The sequence below is a fragment of the Salvia miltiorrhiza genome, chromosome 2 (assembly GCF_028751815.1).
Source record: "Salvia miltiorrhiza cultivar Shanhuang (shh) chromosome 2, IMPLAD_Smil_shh, whole genome shotgun sequence".
Classification (NCBI taxonomy): Eukaryota; Viridiplantae; Streptophyta; class Magnoliopsida; order Lamiales; family Lamiaceae; genus Salvia; species Salvia miltiorrhiza.
In genome coordinates this window covers 12,304,047-12,331,535 of record NC_080388.1, presented here as the reverse complement: position 1 = coordinate 12,331,535, position 27,489 = coordinate 12,304,047, and the positions used below count along the sequence as shown (strand labels likewise).

General features: G+C 36.4%; 1 protein-coding gene across 4 annotated transcripts; it reads left to right on the top strand.

Annotated features, from left to right (window-relative positions):
• The first annotated feature begins 5,603 nt into the window (after window positions 1-5,603).
• On the top strand, window positions 5,604-26,901 carry LOC131011234 (uncharacterized). Of its 4 annotated transcripts, none has more exons than XR_009096803.1 (4): window positions 5,604-6,068; window positions 6,173-6,587; window positions 6,911-7,050; window positions 26,246-26,901. XR_009096803.1 is itself a non-coding variant. In XM_057939020.1 (4 exons), the coding sequence occupies exons 1-3, from the start codon at window positions 5,628-5,630 to the stop codon at window positions 6,511-6,513; spliced, it is 639 nt and encodes a 212-aa protein (XP_057795003.1). In that variant the 5' UTR covers window positions 5,604-5,627; the 3' UTR covers window positions 6,514-6,587; window positions 6,911-7,272. The 4 variants fall into 4 exon arrangements, 3 of the variants coding, with proteins under 3 accessions (XP_057795003.1, XP_057795004.1, XP_057795002.1); XM_057939020.1 differs by lacking the exon at window positions 26,246-26,901 and having other exon boundaries at window positions 6,173-6,338; window positions 6,482-6,587; window positions 6,911-7,272; XM_057939021.1 differs by having other exon boundaries at window positions 5,604-6,587.
• The last annotated feature ends 588 nt before the right edge of the window (window positions 26,902-27,489 follow it).

Genomic DNA, 27,489 nt, shown 5'->3' with positions numbered 1-27,489 from the left:
ATTAGATGGAAGCCATCCAGTAAGCTTCTAGTTGAAAGACTGAAAATTGAAGAATAGAACACAACATTGCAATCGCGTAAATTGCTATCATGGCAGTGTGACCCGTGTGATTTGCATAATGTAACTTGTTGGCCAAGCTGACTTGGTTATAGGAGCACACATTAAGTGATGGAGAGATGAGACGATTTACAAGCCATTGAGTAATTGTCTTGCTTGAATTGAGTGTATATACATCCAAATGTTGATTTAACACACTTGACAGTTGAGTGACCTTATATTCTTTATTTTTTTATGAGGATTGCAAGTCATGGGAACCATAGTTTGATGTCCGTTATGATTGTGTTGTTTTGATGGTAGGAGACACAAATGCATGTTGGTATTTTGTTTGACAAATCTAAAGTCATAATGTTGTCATTTTTCTCTATGCTCTTAATGATTAATTCTTGATTCATCTTCGTTTTGTCCGAGGACGGGCAATGGTTCAAAATTGGGGGGTTGATTAACATGCATTTTCACTCCTATTATACGTCAGTCTAGTGTTTTATTGAGTGTTTTTTCTAGTGAAAGTTGAGTTGTCTAGCTTTGAATTTGTTTATTTTGTGGAATAGACTACTCGATCGTGTTAGTGCTGTTTTTACAGATATTTGGACTCAATGTCACTTTCTTATGATAATGTTTTTTATATAACAATCATAGATTTGATGTGTGCGATTTAGCGTCTAGATTTGTGTTGTTTACTGTGTGTTTTATTTGATATTGCACAAGTTCGTTGGGATTTTGCTGCAGGATTTGCATAAATCATGAATGGAAGCTGGTGGATGCTAAGAGTTGAAGAAAGGCGTGAATTCAATGAAGTTGGCATTGATTTTGAAGAGGAATTAGAGCTGTGCTAGGAAGTTATTTGTTTTGGATGTCATAGGCTTTAAACTCTTTTATTAAGTATTAATTTTTGGGGCCTTATTTTGTGAAGGGCCGATAAGCCCATGCTTTGGTGATGGACGGTCACTTAGGGATTTAATCCTTAGTTTTGTTTCTCCACTTAGCCGCCAACTAGGGAATATTATAAATATGATTTAGTTTGGTTTGTGGAACACGTTTTGTTTTTATTTCCCTAGACTAAGAATTAATTTTTGTATTTTGCTTTTTTTCTTGGAGTTGGCGGCTGGGATTGAAACTTCTTGGCAAACGATTTCTTTTTATTTCAAATTGTGGTGACTTCTTTTATTTACTTAGTTTCATGTTTGCTTTTATTTATTTGATTGTTTATAATTTAATTATGAGTAGCTAATTTCTTAATTAGGCGAGAATAATGAAATACTGATTTAATATTTGTGAGACCTAATTATTCATATAATTGATTCCTGTTGATTTCGATTTATTCCTTGTGTTTAACAAGAATTCTGATTTTATTTAAGTCTGACCAACTTAGATTGAATGCTATTAAAGTCAATTGGTTCCTCTAATTCGTAATTGTTGGAATATAGCTGATTAGTGATAAAGCTACCATGTTCGTAGTAGAAATAAATTGGTAGACGAATTATTACTTGCGTTCTCGGGTAATTTGTCTAAATCGGGTTCCTTCATCTTAATGCTATTAGAATATTAAATCTAGGTCTGACGTCTCCAGCTACGTTGTGTTTTAATAAGGGGAATAGGCAGTTCTGACGTCTCCAGCTGTCTATCGACAAAGTAAGTAGGAATTGGGGTACTCCGTTGCGTTCACGGTATCCTATAACTGGTTGGTTGATAGGGATTAATTTATCTTTGCGTCGATGAACAAAGTTATTAAATCAATATGGATTTATTCGAGCCGAGTCACCTTTCTTTGATTGATTTCTAGTAATTGTTATTTGATTTATTTATTTTCTTAGTTTATTAACATTTCTCTCAAAATTTAAGGCGTGGTGGCTACACCGATTTAGATATATAGGAAATTGATTGCAATTACTCATTCACTGTGGTTCGACTCTGCTTATTACTATACTCGTTTAAGTCTTGGTAGAATTGCAGGAATTATTTGGTGGTACACAACGTCCACCAATACCATAATAGAAATGGTATTGAATTATTAAAACATCTATTTGTTCAACAATTTGGTGGACGTCATATACCACCAAATAATTCCTGCAATTCTACCAAGAATTAAATAAGTATAGTAATAAGTAGGGTCGAACCATAGAGAACGGGTAATTGCAATCAATTTCCTAGAGATCTAAATCGGAGCAGCCACCACGCCTTAAATTTTGAGAGAAATATTGATAAACTAAGAAAATAAATAAATCAAATAACAATTACTAGAAATCAATCAAAGCAAGGTAACTCGGCTTGAATAAATACATATTAATTTAATAACTCTGTTCATCGATGCAAAGATAAATTAATCCCTATCAACCAACCAATTATAGGATACCATGAACGCAACGGACGTACCCCAATTCCTTCGATAGACAGCTGGAGACGCCAGACCTACCTATTCCCATTATTAAAACACAACCTAGTTGGAGACACCATACCTAGATTTAATATTCTAATAGTATTAAGATAAAGGAACCCGATTTAGACAAATTACCCAACGCAAGTAATAATTCGTCTATCAATTTATTCCTACTACGAATATGGCAGCTTTATCACTAATCAGCCATATTACAACAATTACGGATTGGAGGAACTGATTGACTTTAATCCAATTAAACCAAAGTTTGCCAAACTTAAATAAAATCGAAATTGTCGTTAAACACAAGGAATAAATCAAAATCAATAGGAATAAATTATATGAACAATTAGGTCTCACATATATTAAATCAGTATGTCATTATTCTCGTCGAATTAAGAAATTAGCTACTCATAATTAAGCTATAAACAATTAAATAAATAAAAGCAAACATGAAACTAAGTAAATAAATTGGAATTGAAATAAAAGAAGTCACCACAATTTGAAATAAAAAGAAATCGTCTGCTAAGAAGTTTCGATCCCAGCCGCCAACTCCAAGAAAAAAAGCAAAATGCAAAAATTAATTCTTAGTTTAGGGAAATAAAAACAAAACGTGTTCTACAAACCAAACTAAATCCTATTTATAATATTCCCTAATTGGCGGCAAAGTGGAGAAACAAAACTAAAAGGGATTAAATCTCTGGGTGCTTCTATTCATAGCCACAATTTTACTCCTCATAGCCACCTGTTTAAAATAATAATAAATAATTACTATAAATTTACAATTATACCCTATAATTCCTAAATCGCATATCTACTACTATCTGGAAATATTTACTCCTCATAGCCACCATTTTATCAACACCTCCATGTATTGGAAATGTTTACAATAGAGAAAAACACATCGCGCATAAGATTGGAAGAAGTTCTACAATATACTGAAATCGATCAAATAATATTCCGAGCAACCAATCTTCACCACTATCTGATTGTTGACGAGGGTTCTCATTCTAGTTGAAAGCCTACGAAAAATTAACTTAACGAAAATTAAATTGACGAAGAAACCAACAAATCTCATCACGACGAACCCGATGGCATTCTGAGTGGCTACCTTCGTGAACTCTTTGCGATCAGGCTTGTGGCATCGCTTGACGAGACGAACGCTGTCCTTGGCGAAATCTTTGAGTGGATCGAAAACTGAATCTAGAGCATCCATTTACTGGTTCAATTGGATTTCTTTATTTCTTGGCCTAGATCTGAAATTGATGCGAATTGGGGCACGAAGTGGGGGGTTTTATCATCTGTAAATTCACATCCTATTTGATTTGTATGTATGCAGAGGAATTGCGCAAAATGTCATTGCCAGCAATGCTTTTGGGAGAAATAGTGGGAGAAATCCTACAAGCAAGCCAGTTTGCAAGAAATAGTGTAGAAGTCCTTCTGCCATCCAGGACTCCTGGCGGCGGAGACTATGTTCGGCGATCGAGTTAAATCGGACAGCGGCGACGGCCACGGCATGGACATCGATTGACAGACAATTTTCTCGGCAAAGTAGAAGTCGAGGGGAATCAGGGGCTCGAGGTGGTGGTGGCGGCACCAATTGAGGGTGATGGAATGGTGGGAAGGATTGAGTTGAACGGCGAGAAATCATGGGTTGCGGCTCCATGAGAAAGGGGTTGAAGAAGTTATAATTTTGCTAGCTTTTTAATTAATGGCTATAAGGTGTGTCAAAAAAAAATTAATGGCTATAAGGGTGAAATGGTATTTTTCTTAATATTTTTAATATTTTAATGAATCAGAGGCTATAACTTATCGACCCTTCACAAAGTAAGGCCTCAAAAATTAATTCTTAATAAAAGAGTTTAAAGCCTATGACATCTAAAGCAAATAACTTCCAAGCCCAGCTCTAATTCCTCTTCAAAATCATTGAATTCACGCCTTTCTTCAACTAGCATCCACCGGCTTCCATTCACCATTCATGCAAATCCTGCACCAAAATCCCAATGAACTTGTGCAATATCAAATAAAACAGACGGTAAATAACACAAATCTAGACGACTAAATTGCACACATCAGGTATCAGTGCTTAATTTTCATCTTCCGCTGCTCCATTTCTCATGGCTCCTTCTCCCAAACCATCATCTTCTAATGGCGAGAGCCACACCACCTATGAAGATCAAGCCATTATGTATTTTCTTTCGAATTGTGATAGTCCAGGAATTCAACTTGTTACACAACAGCTGAATGGTTCAAACTACAACAATTGGCACTAGGGATGGCAATCTACCCGCGGGTAGCGGGTATCCGCGAAAACCCGCACCCATTAGGGTAGGGTTTGGATACCATTTGATATCCACGGATAGTTTCGTGGGTGCAATTCACTATCCATTTAGTTCGTGGGTATGGGTTTGGATACTTACTATCCATACCCGCGAAACCCGTTTACCCGCCAAAAATACCCGCTAATTATCCGTCAATTACCCGTCAAATATCCACAAAAAAATTCATAAAATATGGGCCTTGAATATATATTTTAAGGTTATGGGCTAGCATATTATATTTGAAAATAGGCCCAAATAAAAATTGAAGGTATGTAAATTTATAATTATAATTAATCTTTTATTTCATATATCTAATGTAAATAATTACTTATTTCATAGGTCAAGGAAAGAATGGAAGCTTTTGGACTTGTCTTGAAGATGAAGAAGAAGAGTTCAATGAAGAGGGTTCTATTTCTACTGTCGAGCAATTATAGACATTGTTCTTTGTTGGATTTTATATTTTAGTTGATGAATTTGAACATTGTTCTTTGTGAATTTGAATTTAAACATTGTTCTTTGTGGATTTGAACTATGATATTTGTGTTGATTTTTTTTTTTCTATTAAATTTGTTGTAAATTAATATTTAAATTCTATTTCGTGGGTATCCAGCGGATAGTAGGTATCCGGCGGATAACGGGTATCTGTCGGATAGTGGGTGACGGATACCCGTCGGATAGCGGGTTTCGCGGATACCCGACGGGTAGTGGGTATCCGCGGGTAGTGGGTTTGGATACCATTTGATATCCATGGATAGTTTCGTGGGTAGCAACCACTATCCATTTAGTTCGTGGGTATGGGTATGGATAGTCACTATCCATACCCATCGTACCCGATTGCCATCCCTAATTGGCACCGATCGATAATCACAACGCTGATGGCGAAAAATAAAATCGCCTTCGTCGATGGATCAATCGCGCGACCTTCTTCTACTGATCTGTTGCATTCACAATGGGTGCGATGCAACAGCATGGTGGTCTCATGGCTACGAAATTCTGTAATACTGGATATCAGCTCCATTATCATGTATTTGGATGATGCCTATCAGATCTGGAATGGTCTCAAGGATCGTTTCTCTCTAGGTAATCTGGCTAGAATCTATCAACTTAAGCAACAATTGCTCACTCAAAAGCAAGGCTCGGATGCTGTTGGAGCATATTACACCAAATTGTGTGTGCCATGGGATGAATTTAAGGATTTCCAGCCTGCGCGATGGTGTATATGTGATCACTGCAGATGTTATAGTGCAAAGAAATGGAGTGAAGGATTATGCTATGCAGTTTCTTATTGGATTGCATGCGAGTTATTCACAGATCAGGTCACAGCTCTTGCCTGTGACTCCTTTACCACACATTTCTAAGATTTTTGCCTTTGGTAATATAGATACAACGTCAACTAACTATTGAATCTTCATTTTCTCAGTCTACTTACACTGTTCCTGAGCAATCTGGCTCAATGATAAATGCAGTTGGTTTTGCTCGAGGTAAAGGTGGAAAAGGAAAATTTCTCTGTACAAAGTGTGGTAAAACAAATCACACTGTTGACAAGTGTTTTGAGATTATAGGATATCCACCTTGCTACGATCGTGGTAAGAAAAAACCTCAAAACTCCGTTGGTTTTGGTACTGTGAATACTGGATCTATGAATCAACTCAGCAATGGAGGAGAGTTTCATTCTGATTCTGAGTTGCAAACATGAATTAATCCTCTTACTAATGAGAATATCGCACAGTTGCTTTCTTATTTGCAGGCTCAAATGCATAAGCAGCCTGCTCTTGCGGCTATCACTAAGGATGTTCCTGATATGTCTCATGTGCATGCTTTCTCTCCATTCAGTGGTACAGTCCTTATTAAGCCTTTTATTTGTTCTTCTCTCAAATCTAGCTCTCTCTGGTTGTTAGATACAGAAGCTACTCACCATGTATGTAATGATTCATCTCTTCTTAACACTTTTGCTCATACTAATAACACTCATGTCAATCTACCAAATGGCAGTAATGCTATAGTTACTAGCATTGGTAATGTTTCTCTTACTCCTTCTCTTCAGCTTACATCTGTTCTTTGTGTTCCTAATTTTTTCTATAACCTGATCTCTGTGAGTTGTTTGACATCTTCATCAAAATGTTCACTTAACTTTACTAACAATGGTTTTGCTATTCAGGAAGCTTCTCAAGGGAATGTGATTGGGAAGGGTAACGGGATTGGGAACCTGTATATTTTAGAGACTTCTCCAACCTCTACTCTTACTGGTTCTATTTCTACTGTATCTCTTGTGGTTTCTGCAAATATTTGGCATAACAGGTTAGGCCATTTTTCTCATAATAAACTGCTCCTTCTGTTTAGAGCATTGTCTCTTACTTCTTGTGAACAATCTCTCTGTGATGTTTGTCATTTAGCAAAACAGAAGAGATTGTCCTTTTCCCTTTCTGAATCTGTATCTGAAAATACTTTTGATTTATTACATTGTGACATTTGGGGTCCTTACCAAACTCCTACACTGCAAGGATACTCTTATTTCTTGACTATTGTGGATGACTTCTCTAGATTTGTTTGGACCTTTCTCATGAAACAGAAATATGACGTTAAGGCTATTCTCATTCAGTTTTTTAGCAAAGTTAAAACACAATTTGGGAAGAGTACTAAAATATTAAGGTGTGATAATGGACCTGATTTCAGTTTAGGGGAGTTATACAGTTAGTATGGGACTATAGTCCACCATTTATGTGTCTCTACTCCATAACAAATGCCATGGTAGAAAGGAAGCATCAACGCCTCCTTAATGTTGCTAGGACCTATAGACTACTGGGGGGATTGCTTACACACAACTTCGTATCTTATAAATAGAATCCCTTCCTCTATTCTGCCTCAGAATAACACCCATTTTGAAATGCTATTTCACAAATCTCCATCTTATACTCACCTAAGAGTGTTTGGTTGTCTCTCTTATGTCTCCACACTAGACAGAAATAGGTCCAAGTTTTCTCCACGGGCTAGTAAGTGTGTCTTTTTGGGGTATCCTTCTGGCTACAAGGGGTATAAAGTCCTTAATCTTGAGACACAACAAATTAGTGTTAGTAGGGATGTCATGTTCCATGAATATGTTTTTCCTTAATCACATATTCCTCCTTCCACCTTCTACTCCTCGATTTACTTTTCTTGTTGATACTCGTGCTCTCTCTTCTGAGTTAATCTCTATTCCTGCTCCAACTCAATCTGATACTACTTCATCTTCTGCCTCCACCACTGTTCCTGATACTGCTCCTGCTCCTGCCCTTCCATTCACTAAATCTGGTTATATTGTGAAGCCACCTTCTCATCTCTCTGCTTATATTTGTAACTCTATCATTTCTACTCCTTATCCCATTCATCAATACATTTCTTATTCTAGGCTTTCCTCTGCTTACTATAGTCTCATTTGTTCACTTTCCTCCATTCCTGAGCCTTCTTTCTATCATCAACCAAAATTTTCGAAAAAAAACCCGAAAATTCCAAAAAAAAAACTATAAAATTAAAAAAATATTAGAAGTTAGATATTATAAAATTATAATATATATATATATATATATATATATAAATATATATATATATATATTTATATATATATTATAAATATAATTCGGTTTTTCGGTTTTGTTCGGTTTTAAAAAATCCGAACCGAACCGAACCGAAAAACCGAAATTTTATGAAATAAAAAACCGAACCGAACCGAAAAACCGAACCATATTTTCAAATTCCGGTTTGGATCGGTTCGGTTATTCGGTTTCGGATGTTTTGCTCACCCCTACTTCCTTGTATGCTGAATGGAGAAAAGCAATGCAAGCAGAGCTTAAGGTTTTGATCAAGAATAGCACTTGGTTTATTAATCTTCTCCCTCCTGGAAAGATAACCATTGGCTGCACATGGGTGTACCACACGAAAATTTTTGCTGATGGTACTCTTGACAGATACAAAGCTAGGCTCATAGCTAAGGGTTACACTCAGCAAGCTGGAGTGGATTTCCTTGATACTTTTTCTCCAGTTGCTAAGTTTTTTACTGTCAAACTTATGCTCTCTCTTGCTGCCATTTCTGGCTGGTCTTTAACTCATTTAGACATCAACAATGTCTTTCTATATGGTGACCTTGTTGAAGACATTTATATGGAATTGCCTCCTGGTTTTCTTGATGAAGTGTGCAACCATATCCAGCTGGTTCAGTTTGTAAATTGAATAAGTTTCTTTATGGTCTCAAGCAAGCCTCAAGACAATGGTACCAAGGGTAGAGGTGGGGCAATTGCCCCCCCCCAATTGAGTTCTCCCCTCAGTTGAGTTCTATTATACCCTCATATATATTCAATGTTATATAAATATCTAAGTTTGCCCCACCAAAAATTGTGAAAAGTAGGGGCAAAAGTTAAAAGGCAAATAAAAGATTTTTTGGTGTTAGATGAAAGGATTCATACGTAATTGTCTAACCAAAAAGAAGGCTGAAAATTACTAAATTACATTCAAATAGATAAACTCAAATAAATTCAATTCAAAAATTGCACAAATAAAGTATTATTCCTAATTTACACAAATTTTAATTATTTTTTATATTATTGACAAAACAAAACTCTTTTTGTCTTTTGAAACTCTTCTTTGTTTTTAAATATTTATTTCGTCTGACTTCTTCAATTTCTTATCCAAGCAAAGCCCCAATGTATATTCAATAATCTAATTAAATTATTGAATGATCATTATTAACTTTAAATTTTATAAAAGTTAATTTTTCCTATAATTCGTTCTAATCAGCAATTTTTTTTTAACATTTCTAGCTTTCCTTTTGGCATAATTATTGTTTATTATTATCATAATTTTAGTAGTAGTAATTTTTTATTGTAATTTTAATAGTAGTATGTGCGTCTTCCTTTTACACACATGAATCTTCTTTGAATCTTGTTGTAAAAAATAATAATTCATAATTATACTCCCTCGCCCATGAAAAAGAGTCCTACTTACCCCATTTTTTTTGTCCATGAAAAAGAGTCACATATAACTTTTTGAACCATCACATCATACCTTTTCTCTTACATTTAACTATAAATTGTACTTTTATTCCACTTTTTGGCTTTGTCTACCCTAGGCGCCCGCTTACTAGGCGGGGACGTTGATCTTCCGCCACGTGTCCTGCCATAGAAACCAATACTTCCCATTTTTTGATTCTGGTTTTGGTCCATTTTTTATTGTGGTTTTGCATATGGAAATTTATATTGGCACCGCCAAACTACTCATTCCACGTACATCACCTTATCCATCAATTTCACATTTTTGTTTTTGTTTTTCGAGGACCCATTAATTTCACGATTATCTCTACTAATTCTCACATCATTTGCCTTTTTGGAAAATTAATATAGTATTCAAAGTATACATAGGGGAAAAATAGCAGATACAATTTCAATTTAAATAAATAAGAGAACCAATATTTGATAATCGAAGATTTAAATCGTCAAAAAAATCCATCTAGTTTAGTTTTCTATCGACCTATTATGATCCATTCATTTACTTTTGAAGATGAATTTTAATCTCTAAAATTAATAAGACCAATCTTTACTTATTTAAATAGATCGGAGTTTTGGAATCAAGACTTTCGATTATTTTTACTGTTTAAATTAATTATATTTTATTTATATTTTACTCAAAGACGAGATTGGATAAATTATAATTTTAACTCTTCTTATGTTTCTGAAATATATTAATTCCTAATGGGAGACGATACGAATTTTAATAAAAGTTAGTTATGTATTTGATGATTCCCACAAGTTAGTAGAATTTAAAAAATATTTTGAGACAAATGAAAAAAGAAAAAAAAAATTTTAAGAACGAATGAAATATATTTTATCAATTATACAAAGTTCCCAATTTGTTTGAGATATGACTAATGAACACCAACCAATTGAAATTTAAGTTTTACTAAAGCTTTTGTTTGAAAATTACAGATATCTTTTTTTTTTTTTTTTTTTTTTTTGAAAATTACAGATATCTGTTTAGAAAAATTTAAGTTCTTTGCGTAGATAATTTGAGAAGGATGTTCTCATTCTACGTCTCATCTTCCAAATTCCAATCATGACTTGAAAAAAAATCTATTTATCGTTTCGGACATTATGAAAACAAATATTAATTCTTATTTACTTATTTCTTAAAGTTTCTCAATAAAAATAAACAATTTACACTGCTTATATATATGCTTTCAAGGGTTTTTTTTAGGTTTTTTCTTTTCTTTTTTATATAAAATTGTCATTTAATAATATATGAATACAAAGTTTTTGGTCGAACTATTATATAATTTCATAATTTGCTTAAACTCTTAACATTATTATTATTATTATATAATTACACAAAGGTTTAAAAGTGTAATTGTGTAATATTATTCATTATATATTATATAATTACACGATTTTTAATCTTGAGTTTTAAAACTGTTACATGATTAAATATATTACTGCAAAATGTGAATAATTTTTATATATTTTTATAAGGATTTGTACTTTTTCTTTTGTTAGAGCAAATATACTATATATGGATTTTCCTCACTTAAATTTTCATGTTGATTATTTTTCGCAAAAATCATTATTCATTTATATATAAATACAAGATATGACGAGTTATCAAAAGAGTAGTGCTATTTGGACAAAATATGTCCGAACAAAAAATGATTAAATACTTCAAAGGGGATTAGTTAATCTTATTGTTTTCTCCACATTTTAGTTATTTTATTTTTTAATAATTTTTTTATTATATTTTTGTACTTAAAAAAAAATACCGCCGAGAAAATTGAAAATACCGTCGGATAATTGAGAATACCGCCGAGAAAATTGAAAATACCGTCGGATAATTGAGAATACCGCCGACTAAGTTGAGAATTCCGTCGGGAAAATTGAGAATACCGCCGAGAAAATTGAAAATACCGTCGGATAATTGAGAATACCGCCGACTAAGTTGAGAATTCCGTCGGGAAAATTGAGAATACCGCTGAGAAAATTGAAAATACCGTCGGATAATTGAGAATACCGCCGACTAAGTTGAGAATATCGTCGGGAAAATTGAGAATACCTCTAAGAAAATTGAAAATACCGTCGGATAATTGAGAATACCGCCGACTAAGTTGAGAATACCGTCGAGAAAATTGATAATACCGCCGAGAAAATTGAAAATACCGTCGGATAATTGAGAATACCGCCGACTAAGTTGAGAATACCGTCGGACAAATTGAGAATACCGCCGGGAAAAATATAGAATACCGCCAGCCGTTATTCCGACAAAATATAATTACACACCACGATGATATTTTCAATTTTCACAGTGGTATTCTAAAATTTTCTCAAGGTATAATTATTTAGCATACGGGAATTATGTCAAAATACCTTAATAATTTATAGAAACATCACATAAAAGTTATTAGACTTAAATATGTGTGATAATACCGTCGAGAAATGAGAATACCGTCGGAATAGTTTAGAATACCGGCTGGCGGTATTCTATAATTTTCCCGGCGGTATTCACAATTTACCCGATGGTATTCTCAATTAATCCGACGACATTCTCAATTTACCCGACGGTATTCGCAATCTTCCACTTTGATATGAAATTGGACTTAGAAATGGGGTTACTACTTACGAATGCTAATTAAATCACATCACTACTCCCGCAAATAACAAAAAAAAGAAACGCAATAAATGCAATCAAATCATAACTTTAATTTGAGAATCCCCAATTCATACCCATGAAATCATTAATGAATTTGAGAATCCCCTAATCAATTTCATCAAATCATACTTTAATTTGAGAATCCCCTGATCAATTTCATCAAATCATCATTGAATTTGAGAACCCCCAATTCATTTTCATGAAATCATACTCGAATTTGAGAATCCCCATATCAATTTCATCAAATCATCATTCAATTTGAGAACCCTTGATCAATTTCATCAAATCATCATTGAATTTGAGAATCCCCAATTCATTTCCATGAAATCATACTTGAATATGAGAATCTCATCATCAATTTCATCAAATCATCATTGAATTTGAGAATCCCCTAATGAGTTTCATCAAATCATACTTGAATTTGCGAATTCCAAATTCATTTACATGAAATCATACTTGAATTTAAGAATCTCCAATGCATTTCCATGAAATCATACATACATGAATTTGAGAATCCCCTAATCAAATTCATAAAATCATACTTGAATTTGAGAATCCCCAATCAATTTCATCAAATCATCATTGAATTTGAGAATCCCCAATTCATTTTCGTGAAAATCATACTTGAATTTGAGAATGTCACAGCCCAAAACCGTTTACTTCCTTTGCAAATTTTATTTGGAAATTATTATATTTTTGAGTTATTAAAATATATATCTATGAGTCAAGTTGTGATGAATTATCTAGTCGCGCCCCTACTTAGATAAACGACTTTAAATTATAGATTATATCCTCAGCAATGGAAATTTATTTTATACTCACATATATTAATTTAAAATTTAGCCATGAATAAATATTCGCATAATATTCTTTATTTTGAGCCTAAATAATTTAAATTCAAATGTTGAACCTACTATAGTTAGTAAGAATTTTCTTTCATGAGCCAAATTGTTTTGCAATGATTCTAAAACAATTATTCAAATTTCAACATTAATGATTTCAAGGATTTGGATACCTTTCGTATTGCAAATTTCCGATTCCTATATTATTTATTTACTTTTGTTTAAAGTAGTCTCCAAGCCATCAATTATAACATAGGGAATATAATTATGTCACCACTGACTTCCTATAACTACGAATATTTCTTTGAACTGCATAGTATTATTAATCAGGTACAAATAATTTACATTAAATCACGTGATGGAATATTTTTCAATCTACATGTACAAATATAAAAAATTTGTAGTTGAATATTATTAATCATATCACCGGTGAGCCAAATGAATTTGGGTTATACAAATAAAACAAATTCAATCACACATTTTTTCTTCAAACTCCACTCATGTTTATTATTACCCCAATAACTACTATTTTTTAAAATCTAATTATATTTAATTTATCGTTGACTCTTTCTCTTGATCTTAGCTATATCTATGTAATCTATGTAATATATAAAAGAGGAGTTTTCTCCCTCCTTTTTTTCCCTTTTTTTTGTATCTCTTATCCCATCAATCTTTTTACAATATTTTTTTTCTTTTCTTTGTATAATTTTAATTCTTTTTTCAACATTTTTATATTTATTATTTCTTGTTTCTATTTAAATTTTAATTAATTAATTTAAATAGATCATTTAATTTATCCACAAATATATTCAGCAATATGCTCATCATATATATTAACTTCTGCTCCATCTCTGCAATTTTACAAAGCAAAAACTATACTCACAAAATAATCAAGTTTTTCTCTCTAGCAGCAGATCAATCAGCATGGTATTTGTTTTGAATCTATGAAATTTCTATTTCAAGGCAACAATTTATCATTTTCTGTTTTTACATCTCTGCAACTGCATATTTTGTTGTTCTAAACATTCAATATACATATATATTCAGAAAATCACAAGCACACACCTAATCACTAATCATTTTCCTTTCAGTAGTAATCCATATATTTTAAGCATAAATAATTAAAAGAATAATGAGAAATTAGAGAAAATGGGGGAAATCGGGTGTATGATTGCTGGAGAGCAGGAGAGGCGAAGGGGGAGCTAGCTATTAGGCGTCGCCGGGCACTGCCGCGCCACGGCGGCCGGCGAAAATGGGCAGGGAGGCGGCGACGGTGGTTTGGCAGCACCAGATCTGGAAAAGGGGAGGCGGCGGCTGGGGTGTGCTGCTGTCGATGCAGAAGCGGCGATGGTGGCAGCTGCCGTCGACCAGTCGAGGGGGAGATGAGAGGAGGGACTGACAAGGCGGCGGGAGTCGCCGGAGAAGGGAGGCGGCCGCGGCCAGGAGAGGGACAGAAAGGGGGACGAGAGATGAGAGAGAGAGAGACACACACACAAAGAAGAAGAGAGGGAAATGGTGCGTGAGTTAGACGTTTCCGTCAAAAAGGGGGTGCCAATATAAATTTGCATCTGCAAAACCACAATAAAAAATGGACCAAAACCAGAATCAAAAAGTGGGAAGTATTGGTTTCTATGGCAGGACACGTGGCGGAAGATCAACGTCCCCACCTAGTAAGCGGGCGCCTAGGGTAGACAAAGCCCACTTTTTAACTAAAAATGTACTTTTATTCTACTTTTTTGTACTAATAATACCCCTACAAATTATACATTGGGGTGGAATTAAATCTACCCACATCAATAAAATGTCTTGCAAAACTACCCACTTTGAAAGTCAAAGCCGAAAAGTACACTTGATGGTGATGGGTTGCTTGGTTTTTTGTAAAAGTTCTTACACTTTTCTTACACAAGTACAATTGTGTAAGAAAATGTGTAAGATAGGTAGTTAAAAATGCACAAAACCAGATAAATGTGCAATTATTGTAAGATGATTGACGTATAATGCCCTAAGTTTGAAAATAATGAAGGTAAGTTTGTGTATAATAAAACAGTAATACGAGGATGTAAAAAATTGTACTTTAAGTATATTTGGAAACAAAAAAAAATTCTGAACCTAATGTATACATTATCCGCCAGTAAACAATAGCCTCTCTCAATAGCCGCCTGGTTTTTTATCCTGGCGGCTATTTCTAGCGGCTATTTTTTACTGACGGATAATATATACATTAGGTTCATAATTTTGTTTTGTTTCCAAATATACTTAAAGTACAATTTTTTACATCCTCCTATTACTTTTTTATTATACACAAACTTACCTTAATTTTGTATTCTTTTTTTAAAATATATTCTATGAAGTAGAAATACATAATAGGCTTGTATTTAGACAAATTTGGACCATAGTGGTGTAATAAGTCTCGAATTTTTGATTTTATTTTATTTAACATGAATTAATATAGCCTAACACATAAAATAATAGAAAATGTTGGATAAAAAAAATATATAATCATATATTATGAAATAGTAAAATATTATAGAGCCTACCACATACGTATCCGCCAGTAATTCGTATCCTCTAGAATTAGCCGCGTGAAAGAAACCCTAAGCGGCTACTTCTAGCGGATACTTTTTACTGGCGGATAATAGTACCATGTCATTTATAACTGGTTTTTATATCACAATATATATAAATTTTATTTATTAGAGTTCATATTAATGGTTGTTGTATTTTTTTCAATTTTGAAGAGCTAAAGCTAATTCAATTGTGATTGGACAATTCAACCGGCAAGGATGAAGCTTTATAGGGTGGGAATCTATAGGCTTTGCAGCAAATTAACTCACGGGCGGCTAGAATTGAGCGGGCACGGCTTTTTGTGGGATTTGTTTGAAAAAGGTGAAGATTTGATAAGAGATATAAATTGGGTAGGGCCCATTTACACAATATTTTATGTTAAATTAGGGTATTGGGGTAGAGAAGCAGCCACACTTGAGAGAAGGAAAAAATCAGCCGCTGGTCATTTTGAATTAGAGAAGGAAAAAAAGAGTTCTTGAGAGAGGGAAGGCATATACGCCATTTTTGGGGGACAATTCACGGTTATTGCTCGTCTTCTTCAAATCCATTCACGCCATGGCTTCTTCTTCAAACCAAGTAAGTATACTACATTTTAAGAATCTATATGTTTTGTATATGTTTCGAATTTTGTATATTTTTAAGTAAGTATATGTTTTGTATGTTTCGAATTTTTATATGTTTTGTATATGGGTGAATTTTTATGTTAGAATCATTATGTTAGAATTTATATGTTTTTATGTTAGAATTTATATGTTTCGAATTTTTATATGTTTTGTATAGTATTGAATTTTGATTTAGATATAGTATTTGTTAGATTTATTTATAAGTTTCGTATATGTTAGATATAGTGTAGTTGAGTGTTGTTACAAGTTTGAGTATAGTTTCAGTGTTGTTAGAATTTTTATTTAGTTGAAGCATATTTAATATATTTAATCGTCTATTTAGATCATTAGGTTAATTTTACTGTATTACGCATAAAATAATAACGTTTTTTTGGGTTATTCAGAATTTAAAAATTGATAAAATACTAGAAAAAACATATAGAACCATAATTACCTAATATCCGCCAATAATTAAATTTTTTAAGAAGTAGCCGCCGGGTTTGAAAAAACCCGGCGGCTACTTCTTAAAAAAATTAATTACTGGCGGATACTTGTTTATTGTGGTTCTATATTGTTTTATTTATGTTTCTAGTAATTTAATAGTTAATTATACATTATTATTAGTTGATGTTTGTTAATTCATTATGTTTTGTAAATTGAGTTATTTTTTGTATTGAATAGGTCCGTTATTCGAGGCCCGAGCAAATCAATCGTCCAACAGTTGAGATCAGTACGTACAACAATATTAGTTACCTATCGACAGTAGTCTCGAGACTAAACGAAATTGGCGGTTTTGCACTGGAGAATACGTTCAGGCAGGGGTGCTTTGGGATGATGTTGGATTGGCAGCCGGGCTAGAAGTGCAATGCTGCATTGCACCATATTGTCTCTCGTCATCTTAAGATCACGAGAGACGATGAGGATGATGAGATCTGCTTCTACATCAACGGGAGGAACGTTGAGTTTACTCCGAGAGATTTCGCTCTAGTGACAGGATTGTCCTTTGGGGATGATCCTTTTGACCCCGAGGCTGAGCACGATATGAGGCAGGCTCAGACATTTAGACAATTTTGTCGCTCTCAGCCGGTGTCAGTGCGGGACCTGGCGGATATATATTTCGACACCGTCAATCCAGTGGTTGACCCCGACGGCGGGTTGTACCTCCGTGTGGCCCACTTGTTGGTGCTACACGCATTTGTATTAGGAGTGGACGTGCGCCGACCCGTGCAGTCCTGGACTTGGAAGCTGGTGGATGATTTGCCGGCCTTTTCCAGATTTCCTTGGGGATCGTCCGCGTATAGGAGCTTGAACTACAGGTTGAAGCACAGCACAATCAAAAAGGATTGTAAAAAGTATCACTTCTACGGTCCTTCTTGGGCCCTATTCATTTGGGGTCTTGAGAAAATTCCCGAATTGGGCCCAGCCATAGCCATATGCAATGCGGGGGTTTACCCTAGATTTCGGAGGTGGACGTTCGTGAAGACCAAGTTGGATGGGTTATAGAGTTTTTTTGAGTCTCCGGTAATAATTTAGTTGTTTATTTGTTAATATTATTTTATTTTATGAATATTAATGTTTGACTACAATTTTTTTGTTTCTAGGAGAACGGGATATGGGAGATGATCCCCGATGAGTACGAGGCCAAGACATCTTACTGGCTATCGGTGGCAGGCGTCAATGCCGGGAGACGGGTGCCCAGACCTGCTCCACGATCTCAGTCTGACAAGAGACGCGAGCCCCAGCCCGAGCCCGACTCCGATCCGGCGCAGCCTACATCCTCAGAGGCCCCATCGCATCACTGATCCCCTGCACACGAGTCTCCTGCACGAGAGGTGGGACAGACTACTGGTGATGCCATGCACACCCCGCAGTGGCAGCATGATCCGTTTGGACACCCGACTAGTTTTGGGCATGTGCAGACTCCGGACATGGGTGTCCACCACATGCCCCTATTCGAGGCGTCCAGTTCTTATGGTGGGCCACGCTACTCGTGGGCTGAGCCGGGCACGAGTTCAGCATACCCTGTTGAGCCGGCCCGTTCTTCGGCTCCGATCCTGACTCAAGATGAGATGCACGAGTATTGGAAGCAGTTTAGTGGGGTATGTTGTCGTTGCATTAAATTTACAAGTCATTTAATTTAAATTATGTCAACATTGTTCAACTTGCGTTGATCTCACTCTAAATTATAGGGAGTTTCTGAGGCAGTTTCTGAGGCAGTAGCTGCTGTTCCCCTCAGTATTTGTGCACCAGAGGTTCCACGCAGAAGCCGCCGAGAACGAAACCCGTCGGCTGCACTTCGATCACCATACGTGCACAGCGCCGTGCCGAGACCCGTCGACTCACAGTATGTTGACGGGTTTGAGCGTATGATGAAAGCTGGCAACCGTGGCAACTACCGGACGATGTCGGTTGTAGAGAGCGAACACCCTCTCCCGTTTAGCTTTTGGACCACTATGCAAAACACGAGGACTGACCTCTCGTCCAATGTTGGTTAATTTATGAATCAGTTGTTATCATGTAAGTCTGGTCACTTGTTACTAACATTTAAGTACGTGCAGGCTGTTGATTGCTACATGATGACGATGAGATCGAGGTTGATGAGGGGTGATGACTTGATAGACGGTGTTGATGCGAGGACCACTATCGTATTGGATACAGAATTATTCGTAAGCATTTAATTAAATATTATTATTGGATACAGAATTATAATCAAATATGCTTTTAATATAATGTTTAATTGCTGCAGAAATATTTCGATGATGAATTCACGGAGTTGATGTCAGCGTGGCGGGAAATGTTTCCCTCGAAGGCAGAAGGGCGGTTTAGATTTTCCGACGGAGTTTTTGCTACGTGGCAACCGCATTCCAAGAAGATGTATATGGTGCATGGGCAGGGGGTATCTTCGACTCATGGCTCTTGGATGCATGCCACAACGGTACACATATATATCTACAGTATAAATATGTTGGAGTAGTTCATTTTTTATTTCCTCTTCACCAATTGCATTTGCGTGTGCAACTCATTTTGCCTATACATGTGTGTGGACGTTACATTACATGCCGAGTGGATTTGCTGAGTGGAGTTTGCGACATCTTCGATTCGCAGTTGTTCAAGACCCTGCCGCAGAAGCGCTTCGATGTGATCGCCGCCCTATATCCACTGCAGTGCCTGTTGGGTAAGATGCTTGAAGTGTCCCAGTGGTTCGAAAGGACCACGATTGTCGACAACCCGTTGGAAAACCTCCAATGGCGAAGGTTGAAAATCCAATATGCCGACGAGAATGAGCAGTTTCAGCAGCCAGATCAATGCAGCTCCGGTGTTTTTGCGTGCATGTATGTGGAGCGTCTGATATCAGGCTCGCCGAGCCTTGCGTGGGGCAATGGGCACGCCGCCGACTATAGGCGCAAGATAGGCAGTAGCATCTACGAGTTTTGCATCCCCGCATCGAAATAGCTTATGTATTTGTACATTTAAATGATAATTATGCAAATGACGTTTTGATTAGAGGTTGCAGTATCTTTTTGAGTATTTTTCTATGATTTTCCACTTGCATCCTAGATAAAATTATGAAATAAGATGATTTATGCAACTAGCCGCCAGTAAATAATTATCCGCAAGCAGTAGCCGCTTCAAAACATTTCAGCGGCTAATCAAGGCGGGTAATTAATTTCTGGCGGCTACTTGGGCTAAACGTCTTATTTGATAGTTTAATGCATAAAAAAGCATACTTTGGGTGTTTTATGCTATTAACTAAACTTTTATATAAAACATTGTTCACTTCTCCAAAGTCTCATTCATAATTTCAACTCATAATTGTTAAGACATGTCCATGTTGGATCATTACTAAAGGCGTGTGTTTTCTGCTTCAAATATTTCAAATCAGGCAACACAATAGCTTCTAAAACATCAAAAAACCGCTAATTATCAAAGTATCCGCCAGTAAATACATATCCGCGGCCAGTAGCCGCTGATGTTTTTTGTTGGGCGGCTACTAGTGCTAAACCATTAATTACTGGCGGATAGTGAGCATTCCATGGTGCTTGCTAGTTCATCGATATTATGCAAATGACACCGCTTCGAAATTTATTCAATCAGTATCCAATACTCCCAACTTCAGAACATCAATTACTGGAATGAAAGGTAATTAAACTACTGCTCCCAGCCCGTACCCTTGCATGCTCTACGTGTGTGGCCAGGCGAGCCACATAGAGCACAGGTTTTGGGTGCTCGTTTTCCCAGACTACTTGATGCATCCGCTGTAGTAGTCCTCTGAGTCGGCCTCTCACCAGCTGAAGGAATTCTAGATTCTCTTGGTCGACCAGCTTGTCGCCGAGAAAGGTTTGGCAAAACAATATCAGATGCAACTTCAAACGGAATTTCCCAATGCTCTAAGGGAGGCAAGTGATTTACTGCTCCGGAGTATGTTTGAACCAGTGAACTCCGCAGGTAGTAAGCTTCCACGTAATCTTCCACTGGCTCTTTCGCCTCACTGCGAAAAGAAAGCTAATATTTAGTAGGCATCTAATAACTGTAATTTTATAATAAAATAGATTTAGCATACGTAATGGCTGCAATCGCATGAGAACACGGCATGCCGTCCAGGTCGAATTCATTGCATTCACAGCTCTTCGCTTGAAGGTCAACCATGAAGCGACGATCACCAGCACGAACCCTGTATTTTCTCTCGGAGGTCCTCTTCGCAGTGTAGCGACGACTCTTTGAGATCTCCGCACTGATCTTCTGTGTTGCCTCTGGAGTAAGAATATCATCGCTCTCTTCCGCAGACGCAAGTCTGTCATTGAACCACTGCTCCAGAACCATCCTGATTGCCTCCAGCATGGAGCATATAGGAAGGCGTCTGGCCCACAACAAACGGGCATTCAAAGCCTCGGCAGCATTAGATGTAAGAAAACTATAACGGGTCACCGGACTTTGTGATCGTGCCCACTTCTCAGGGCCTACGCGCATCAACTTCCCGTACGCCGCTGGCTTCAATTGAGCCATAGCCGACATTGCACGTGAAAATTCTGAATCCGTGTAGGCGTATGCAGCCTGGCGGAAAAGCTCAACAACAGCTTGCCCATAGCCCTTAATTTTGTTCTGCAAGTGGTAGTAGCAAAGACCGTGAGTAGCATTTGGTAACTCGCTCTTCACAGCATTAGCAATGGAGACATGCGCATCAGAGACAACTAGTAAGTTGTCGGGCTGACCAAAAGTTTGTCTCACATTTGAGAGGAACCACTTCCATGACTCATCATTCTCGATCGGCCCGACACCAAATGCCAACGGAAAAACTTGCTCGTTTGCGTCTTTTGTCACGGCGACGAACAAAATACCATTGTTCTTCCCCTTCAAGTGTGTGCCGTCGATCACAATCACTGGTCGAAGCGAAAAGAAGAAAGGTGTGATGGAAGCCCCAAGAGCAAGAAACAGATGTTTGAACCGGTTGTTTTCGTCTACTTCCAAATCCATCACGGTGCCTGGATTCGCTTGACTTAGGGCATACAAATATTTGGGCAGAAGAAGGAACGAATCATCAATTCGACCGTATATCTTCTCTAAGCTGAGATTTCTTGCACGCAGCGCGACATCATACTTGATTCTGACGCCAAATTCACGTAACAACTCCGCCATAATAGATTTCGGCTTAATGACCTCTCCGTCATCGCGTATTCTTTTTTCCACATAAGCTGCAACCACATTCGAGTGTGCCTTTATTGGTTTCAAAATGCCCAATTCCCCTTGGCAAGAGTGCTCTTTAAACTTATGCACTCCCCACATCCCTCCGCCGTGACAAGATGCACGCACATCGAACTTGCACTTATCAGAGTGCTTGCACTTGGAATAGAGGCGTCCCTGATCTGAGCGTACAACTTTTGCCTCAGCCCCTTGCTTCATATTCCAGAAGCCAACAGCAAGGACCAATTCTTCTTTACTGTTGTAAAAAGAGTTCTTCCCCAAATCAGCAACTCTGGACAGCTCACTCTCGCGAGCAACGAGCGAAGTCGTGGCGTCCACTGGAATCAACGGAACTATCCAATTAGATAGATCACCGGTCGAGTTCGTCGGATTTCCGTGACGGGTTCTACTTTGTCGGATCCAACCTGCTCGCTCGGTCGCCGTGAACTCTATCAGATCATCGTCTAATAAATCCTCAGAGGCGGCAGAATCTGTGCCCGACTCGTTCGTTGGATCGTATTCTTCGTCTTCTTCATCAGAATCGTCATCAGGTTCTTCGGCTTCGTCTTCAGGTTGTACGGCTTCATCCGTCCGCACCTGGTTGAATCTCCCGCACATTTCATACAGATTCCATGCGGATTCGTCCAACGGTTGCCCATCCTATGAAAAGTACTGTGTTGGAGGCGCGCTCTCGCGAGCATGATACGACGTCTCATACTGACTAGATTGTGCTTCATCATCTCCGTATCCCGAAGCCTGGCCAAAATCAAAAGTAGGGATGTACGCTTCTTCGACTGGGTTGTTGTTGTGCTCAACGTACACCATGGGATATTCTGCAGTTTCCAACAAGCCTTGCACATCATCGTCGTCACTTATTACGCATTTCGTCTCCCTTCCAAATCGATTGGTCGCCAAATAATACAATTGATAGTTCGGGCTCAACGAATGCGTTGTCAGCACATTGTTGATGCTGTATATCAGGCTCGCAACTGTTTCATTTAAGAGGGGAAGGACCTCCGTAGCCCCGCCAACATAGTGTATACCATCGACGACTCCGTTGTATCTCACATATATGTATCTCACGAATTCCATCTATAAAACCACATAAAATATGGTATTAAAATACGCTTAAAAAGTTTAAAACATCACAATAAGCTCGAAAAATAAAGTATCCGCCAGAATATTGTTATCCGTCACCAGTAGCCGCGGACCTTGTGGGGTCGGCGGCTATTGTCTGCGGCTAATGAAATTCTGGCGGATAGTTTAGTTTTTTTGTTCAAAACATTCAATTATATTAGAAACAGGTTTAATATTTCCCTAAAATGCTTTTAAAGTTCAGATAATAAAGAAATTCATTAAAATAACGTAAAACATGCTCTCAACGTTAAAAACAACATACGATTAAACATGCAAACTATAATTTATACAAACAATATAGGAGAATCACCTTTTCGGGCTGAAATTCAACACAAATTGCCTGCTCTCGCACAAAACCACTCAAATCTTTAGGGTATGCCTGAATTTCTGAAATTCAAGGTGAGTATTTCAATTTGTGTTTTGGTCATTCACAAATGCAGCCTTATAAGGACTAAACCTGATTCCTTACAAAAAGTTCACGTGAAGTGTAGTGTTCATTCAATACGGCTTCAATCTATTATTGCATGTCACCTCACACATGCATAAAATTAGCATTAATGCCCCACTACAACCAAAATTTTTGCAGAGTCACCTTCTCAGTATGTACTTTTAATATTTTACTAAAAAATTAACAAAAAAAAAACAACAAATACAGAAGAGGAATGCGTATGTTATATTTAAACATTCATAACAAGCTGAAAAATTAAAAATTATACATATTTTGAGACAAAATAATATTTTCTGCCTCAAAGACCCAGTATCCGCCAGAAAATCGTACAAATGACCCAGTAGCCGCCATACCTTTTTTGTTAGCGGCTACTGATAAAGAAAATAATTTTATGGCGGATACTGTAGTTTTTGGCTATAGAATATTTGTTCATTGCCGAATATATGAATTTCCAAATAATTGGTATATAATTTCTTATTATTTTATGTGCAAGTCTATTATTTTATGTGTAGTCAAATCATGCATAAAGTGAGTGTTATTACCCCCACTATAATCCAAATTTTGGCAGATTCACTATCTCTCATATTTCCCATCCATGTGTACTTCTTGTACTGTAAATATTTCACTATCTCTCATATTTCCCCTTGTAAAATTAAATAAAAATCTAAAAATATCGGTGCATATGTAACAATACAAAATAACGAAGGATAAAAATTCACAATCATGTTAATTATGAACAAATTGTTTTTTTTGAAGCGAATAACACAAGTATCCGCCAGTAATTAGTAGGCGCTGAATAGTAGCCGCCGGTCACAAACTTCAGCGGCTACTGCGGCCGGCTACGAATTACTGGCGGATACGTGGTTTACTGGTTTCAAAAAAAAATTTGCTTAAGAATTGACATATTCGTGATTTTTTTGGCCTTCGTATTAATGTTTGTAACACACAAACGTCCCCTAATTTATTCAAAATTTGCAAATCTATTTAATCTTATAATGCATGAAAGTGACGTGAGTTCACATTTTCTCACATTTTGTACCAATTTTAACTGTTTTCTTACACAACTCTTACACAATTTCCATCATCATCAACTTTTACACAAAAAACCAAGCAACCCATCACCATCAAACTTGCTTTTCGGTCTTTGACTTTGAAAGTGGGTAGTTTTGCAAGACATTTTATCAATGTGGGTAGATTCCCCTATTAACACTTATACATTTATCTCACCTACACCTACTTTAACAACTTTCTTAAAACTCGAGTCGAACCCCAAATGGTACTCTTTTTCATGGACGGATATATTTACATTATCCAAATTCTAAATTCACAAAATTATATATAGATATATTGTGAGAGGACAAAGGGAATACAGAAATATATATACCTATGGCACCATAGAAATAGCTTTTTTGCCATGAAAATTATAAAAAGTCAGCTTCAAAATAGAACGAGAGATCGTCGCTGTCTTGTTACTTAATTATATTGAGAAAAATATTATTTTTACAATTGATAATGAGTTCATATTACTCCGTTTCATGAGTAATCATAGAGAATTATTGTGGTTTGTAATAATATTTTATTATATTATATTTACATAAATTATTTTAGTTATTTTAAATATTTTTGCACCCATCGCCTTGGGGCCTGGCTACGTCACTGAATGGTACCTTAAGTTCTCTGAGGTTCTTAAAGCTTTTGGCCTCATCACTCTTTTTTCTTTAAAAAGGACCAAGACAAGTTCTTAGGTTTAGTGGTTTAATTATGTGGATGATATTTTAATGGCCAGTAATGATGCTGATATGGTCAGTTCTCTTAAGGAATTTCTTGGTACACATTTCAAGTACAAAGATCTGGGTAAGCCTACTTATTTTCTGGGACTTGAGATAGCCAGAAACAACACAGGTATTTCCTTATGTCAAAGAAAATATGCTATGGATTCGGTTAAAGAAAGCAGTTGGCCTTAATTGAAGGTCCTTTCTTGGCTGATCCTACCAAGTTGAGGAGATTGATTAGTAGGTTGTTATACCTCTGTATTAGTCGGCCTGATATAACATATGTTGTTCACAACTTGAGCTAGTTTTTATCCAAACCGTGTGAAGGGCATATGGATGCTGCTTTCAGAATTCTGAAATATCTTAAAGGAACTTTGGGGCATGCTCTTTTCTTTGCTAATTACTACTTCTAGTATGGACTTGAGTGCTTTCTCTGATGCAAATTGGGCTGCTTGCCCCAGAGTCAGAGGATTTTTTAGGTCAATAACTTATGTTGATTTGAAAATTAGGACAAAAACTTTCGAATTTGTAAAAATAGGACACTAATTTTTTTTAGAGTAAAAATAGGACACTAATTAATAAACGTGGTAAAAATAGGACATTTCTCGGCTTATAATTGGCCGAAAAATGTCCTGCGGATGCAATACTTATTAATTAGTGTCCTATTTTACTCTTAAAAAAAATTAGTGTCCTATTTTTACAAGTCCGAAAGTTATTGTCCTAATTTCCAAATCAATCTAAGTTACTGTCCTAAAAAACCCTCGAACTCGCTTGCCCCACCACTTGTAGGTCTGTCACTGGCTTTGCTGTATTTCTTGGCTCCTCTCTCATATCATGGAAATCAAAGAAATAGGTTACCATTTCTAGATCTTCTGCTGTGGTGGCACAAGCAAGTTGTGAAGTTACTTGGCTTCGCAATTTGTTTCTGGATTTTGGCATACAACAGCAGAAGTCTACTCATCTTTAGTGTGATAATAAGGCAGGCGTGTATATCTGCTGCAATCCAGTATTTCATGAGTGAACGAAGCACATTGAAATCGATTGCCACAATGTGAGAGACAAATTTGTGGAAGGTCTCATCAAGCCTCTTCATGCTTTGCAGCTGGCAGATGTTCTCACTAAACCATTGTCGGCACAAGATGGGATTCATGAGTATGTACTTTCCATATTGAGGGGGTGCGTTGAAGCTTAAAGAGCATGCATGAATAGGTTGCATAGCTCCGCGTCACAGCTGATTGCTGCTTCTCTTGTATTGTTTGTTAGCTTAGTTGTCAGCATTTGATTAGTAGATAGCTTGCATGCAACGTCACACTTGCTGCATGAAGAGCTTCCATGCACTTGTATTTGTTATTTTTGAAGCAAATAATGAAGAGCTTCTTCTTCTTGTTTCTCGAGTTTTCTTTATTATTCAACACCATTTCTATTAATTCCAAAATTGACTACAATTATCAGTGGCTATATTATTTGATGCAAATCCAAGCAGTAGCTCCCGAAAGCCAAAACTACTGACATCTCATGATGGTTGCCGTCTCCTGTTATCAACCAGAGAGCAATGGCCACTGCAAACAGCCAAACACCACAAAACCAATTTTTTTCGAAATCAGCATATTCATTCATCATTTTTCGTAGAGATTCCTCATGTAAAAAAATATTCTTCAGATTTATTGGTGAAAATGGGAAGGTAGAGTGGTCAAGGAAACTACCAAATTTAGTTCATAACATACCAAAATTGCTCATTTTCTTATTAGAGAGCACGGGGAGATTAACCGAATGTCCCAACATGCCCATTAATTTGGATAAACAAAGTTCATCATAAACTACCAGATTGTCTCATTTGATGTAAAGATTTATGTGACAAGCCTTGTTATTATTATTATTATATTTGTATTTTAGTAAAAAAATGTCTAAAATGTATTGAATGCCCCAAAAAAATTTTTAGTAAATGTTGAACTATATTATCTATGAAAATGTTGTTATTATTATTATTATTATATTTGTATTTTAGTAAAAAATGTCTAAATGTATTGAATGCC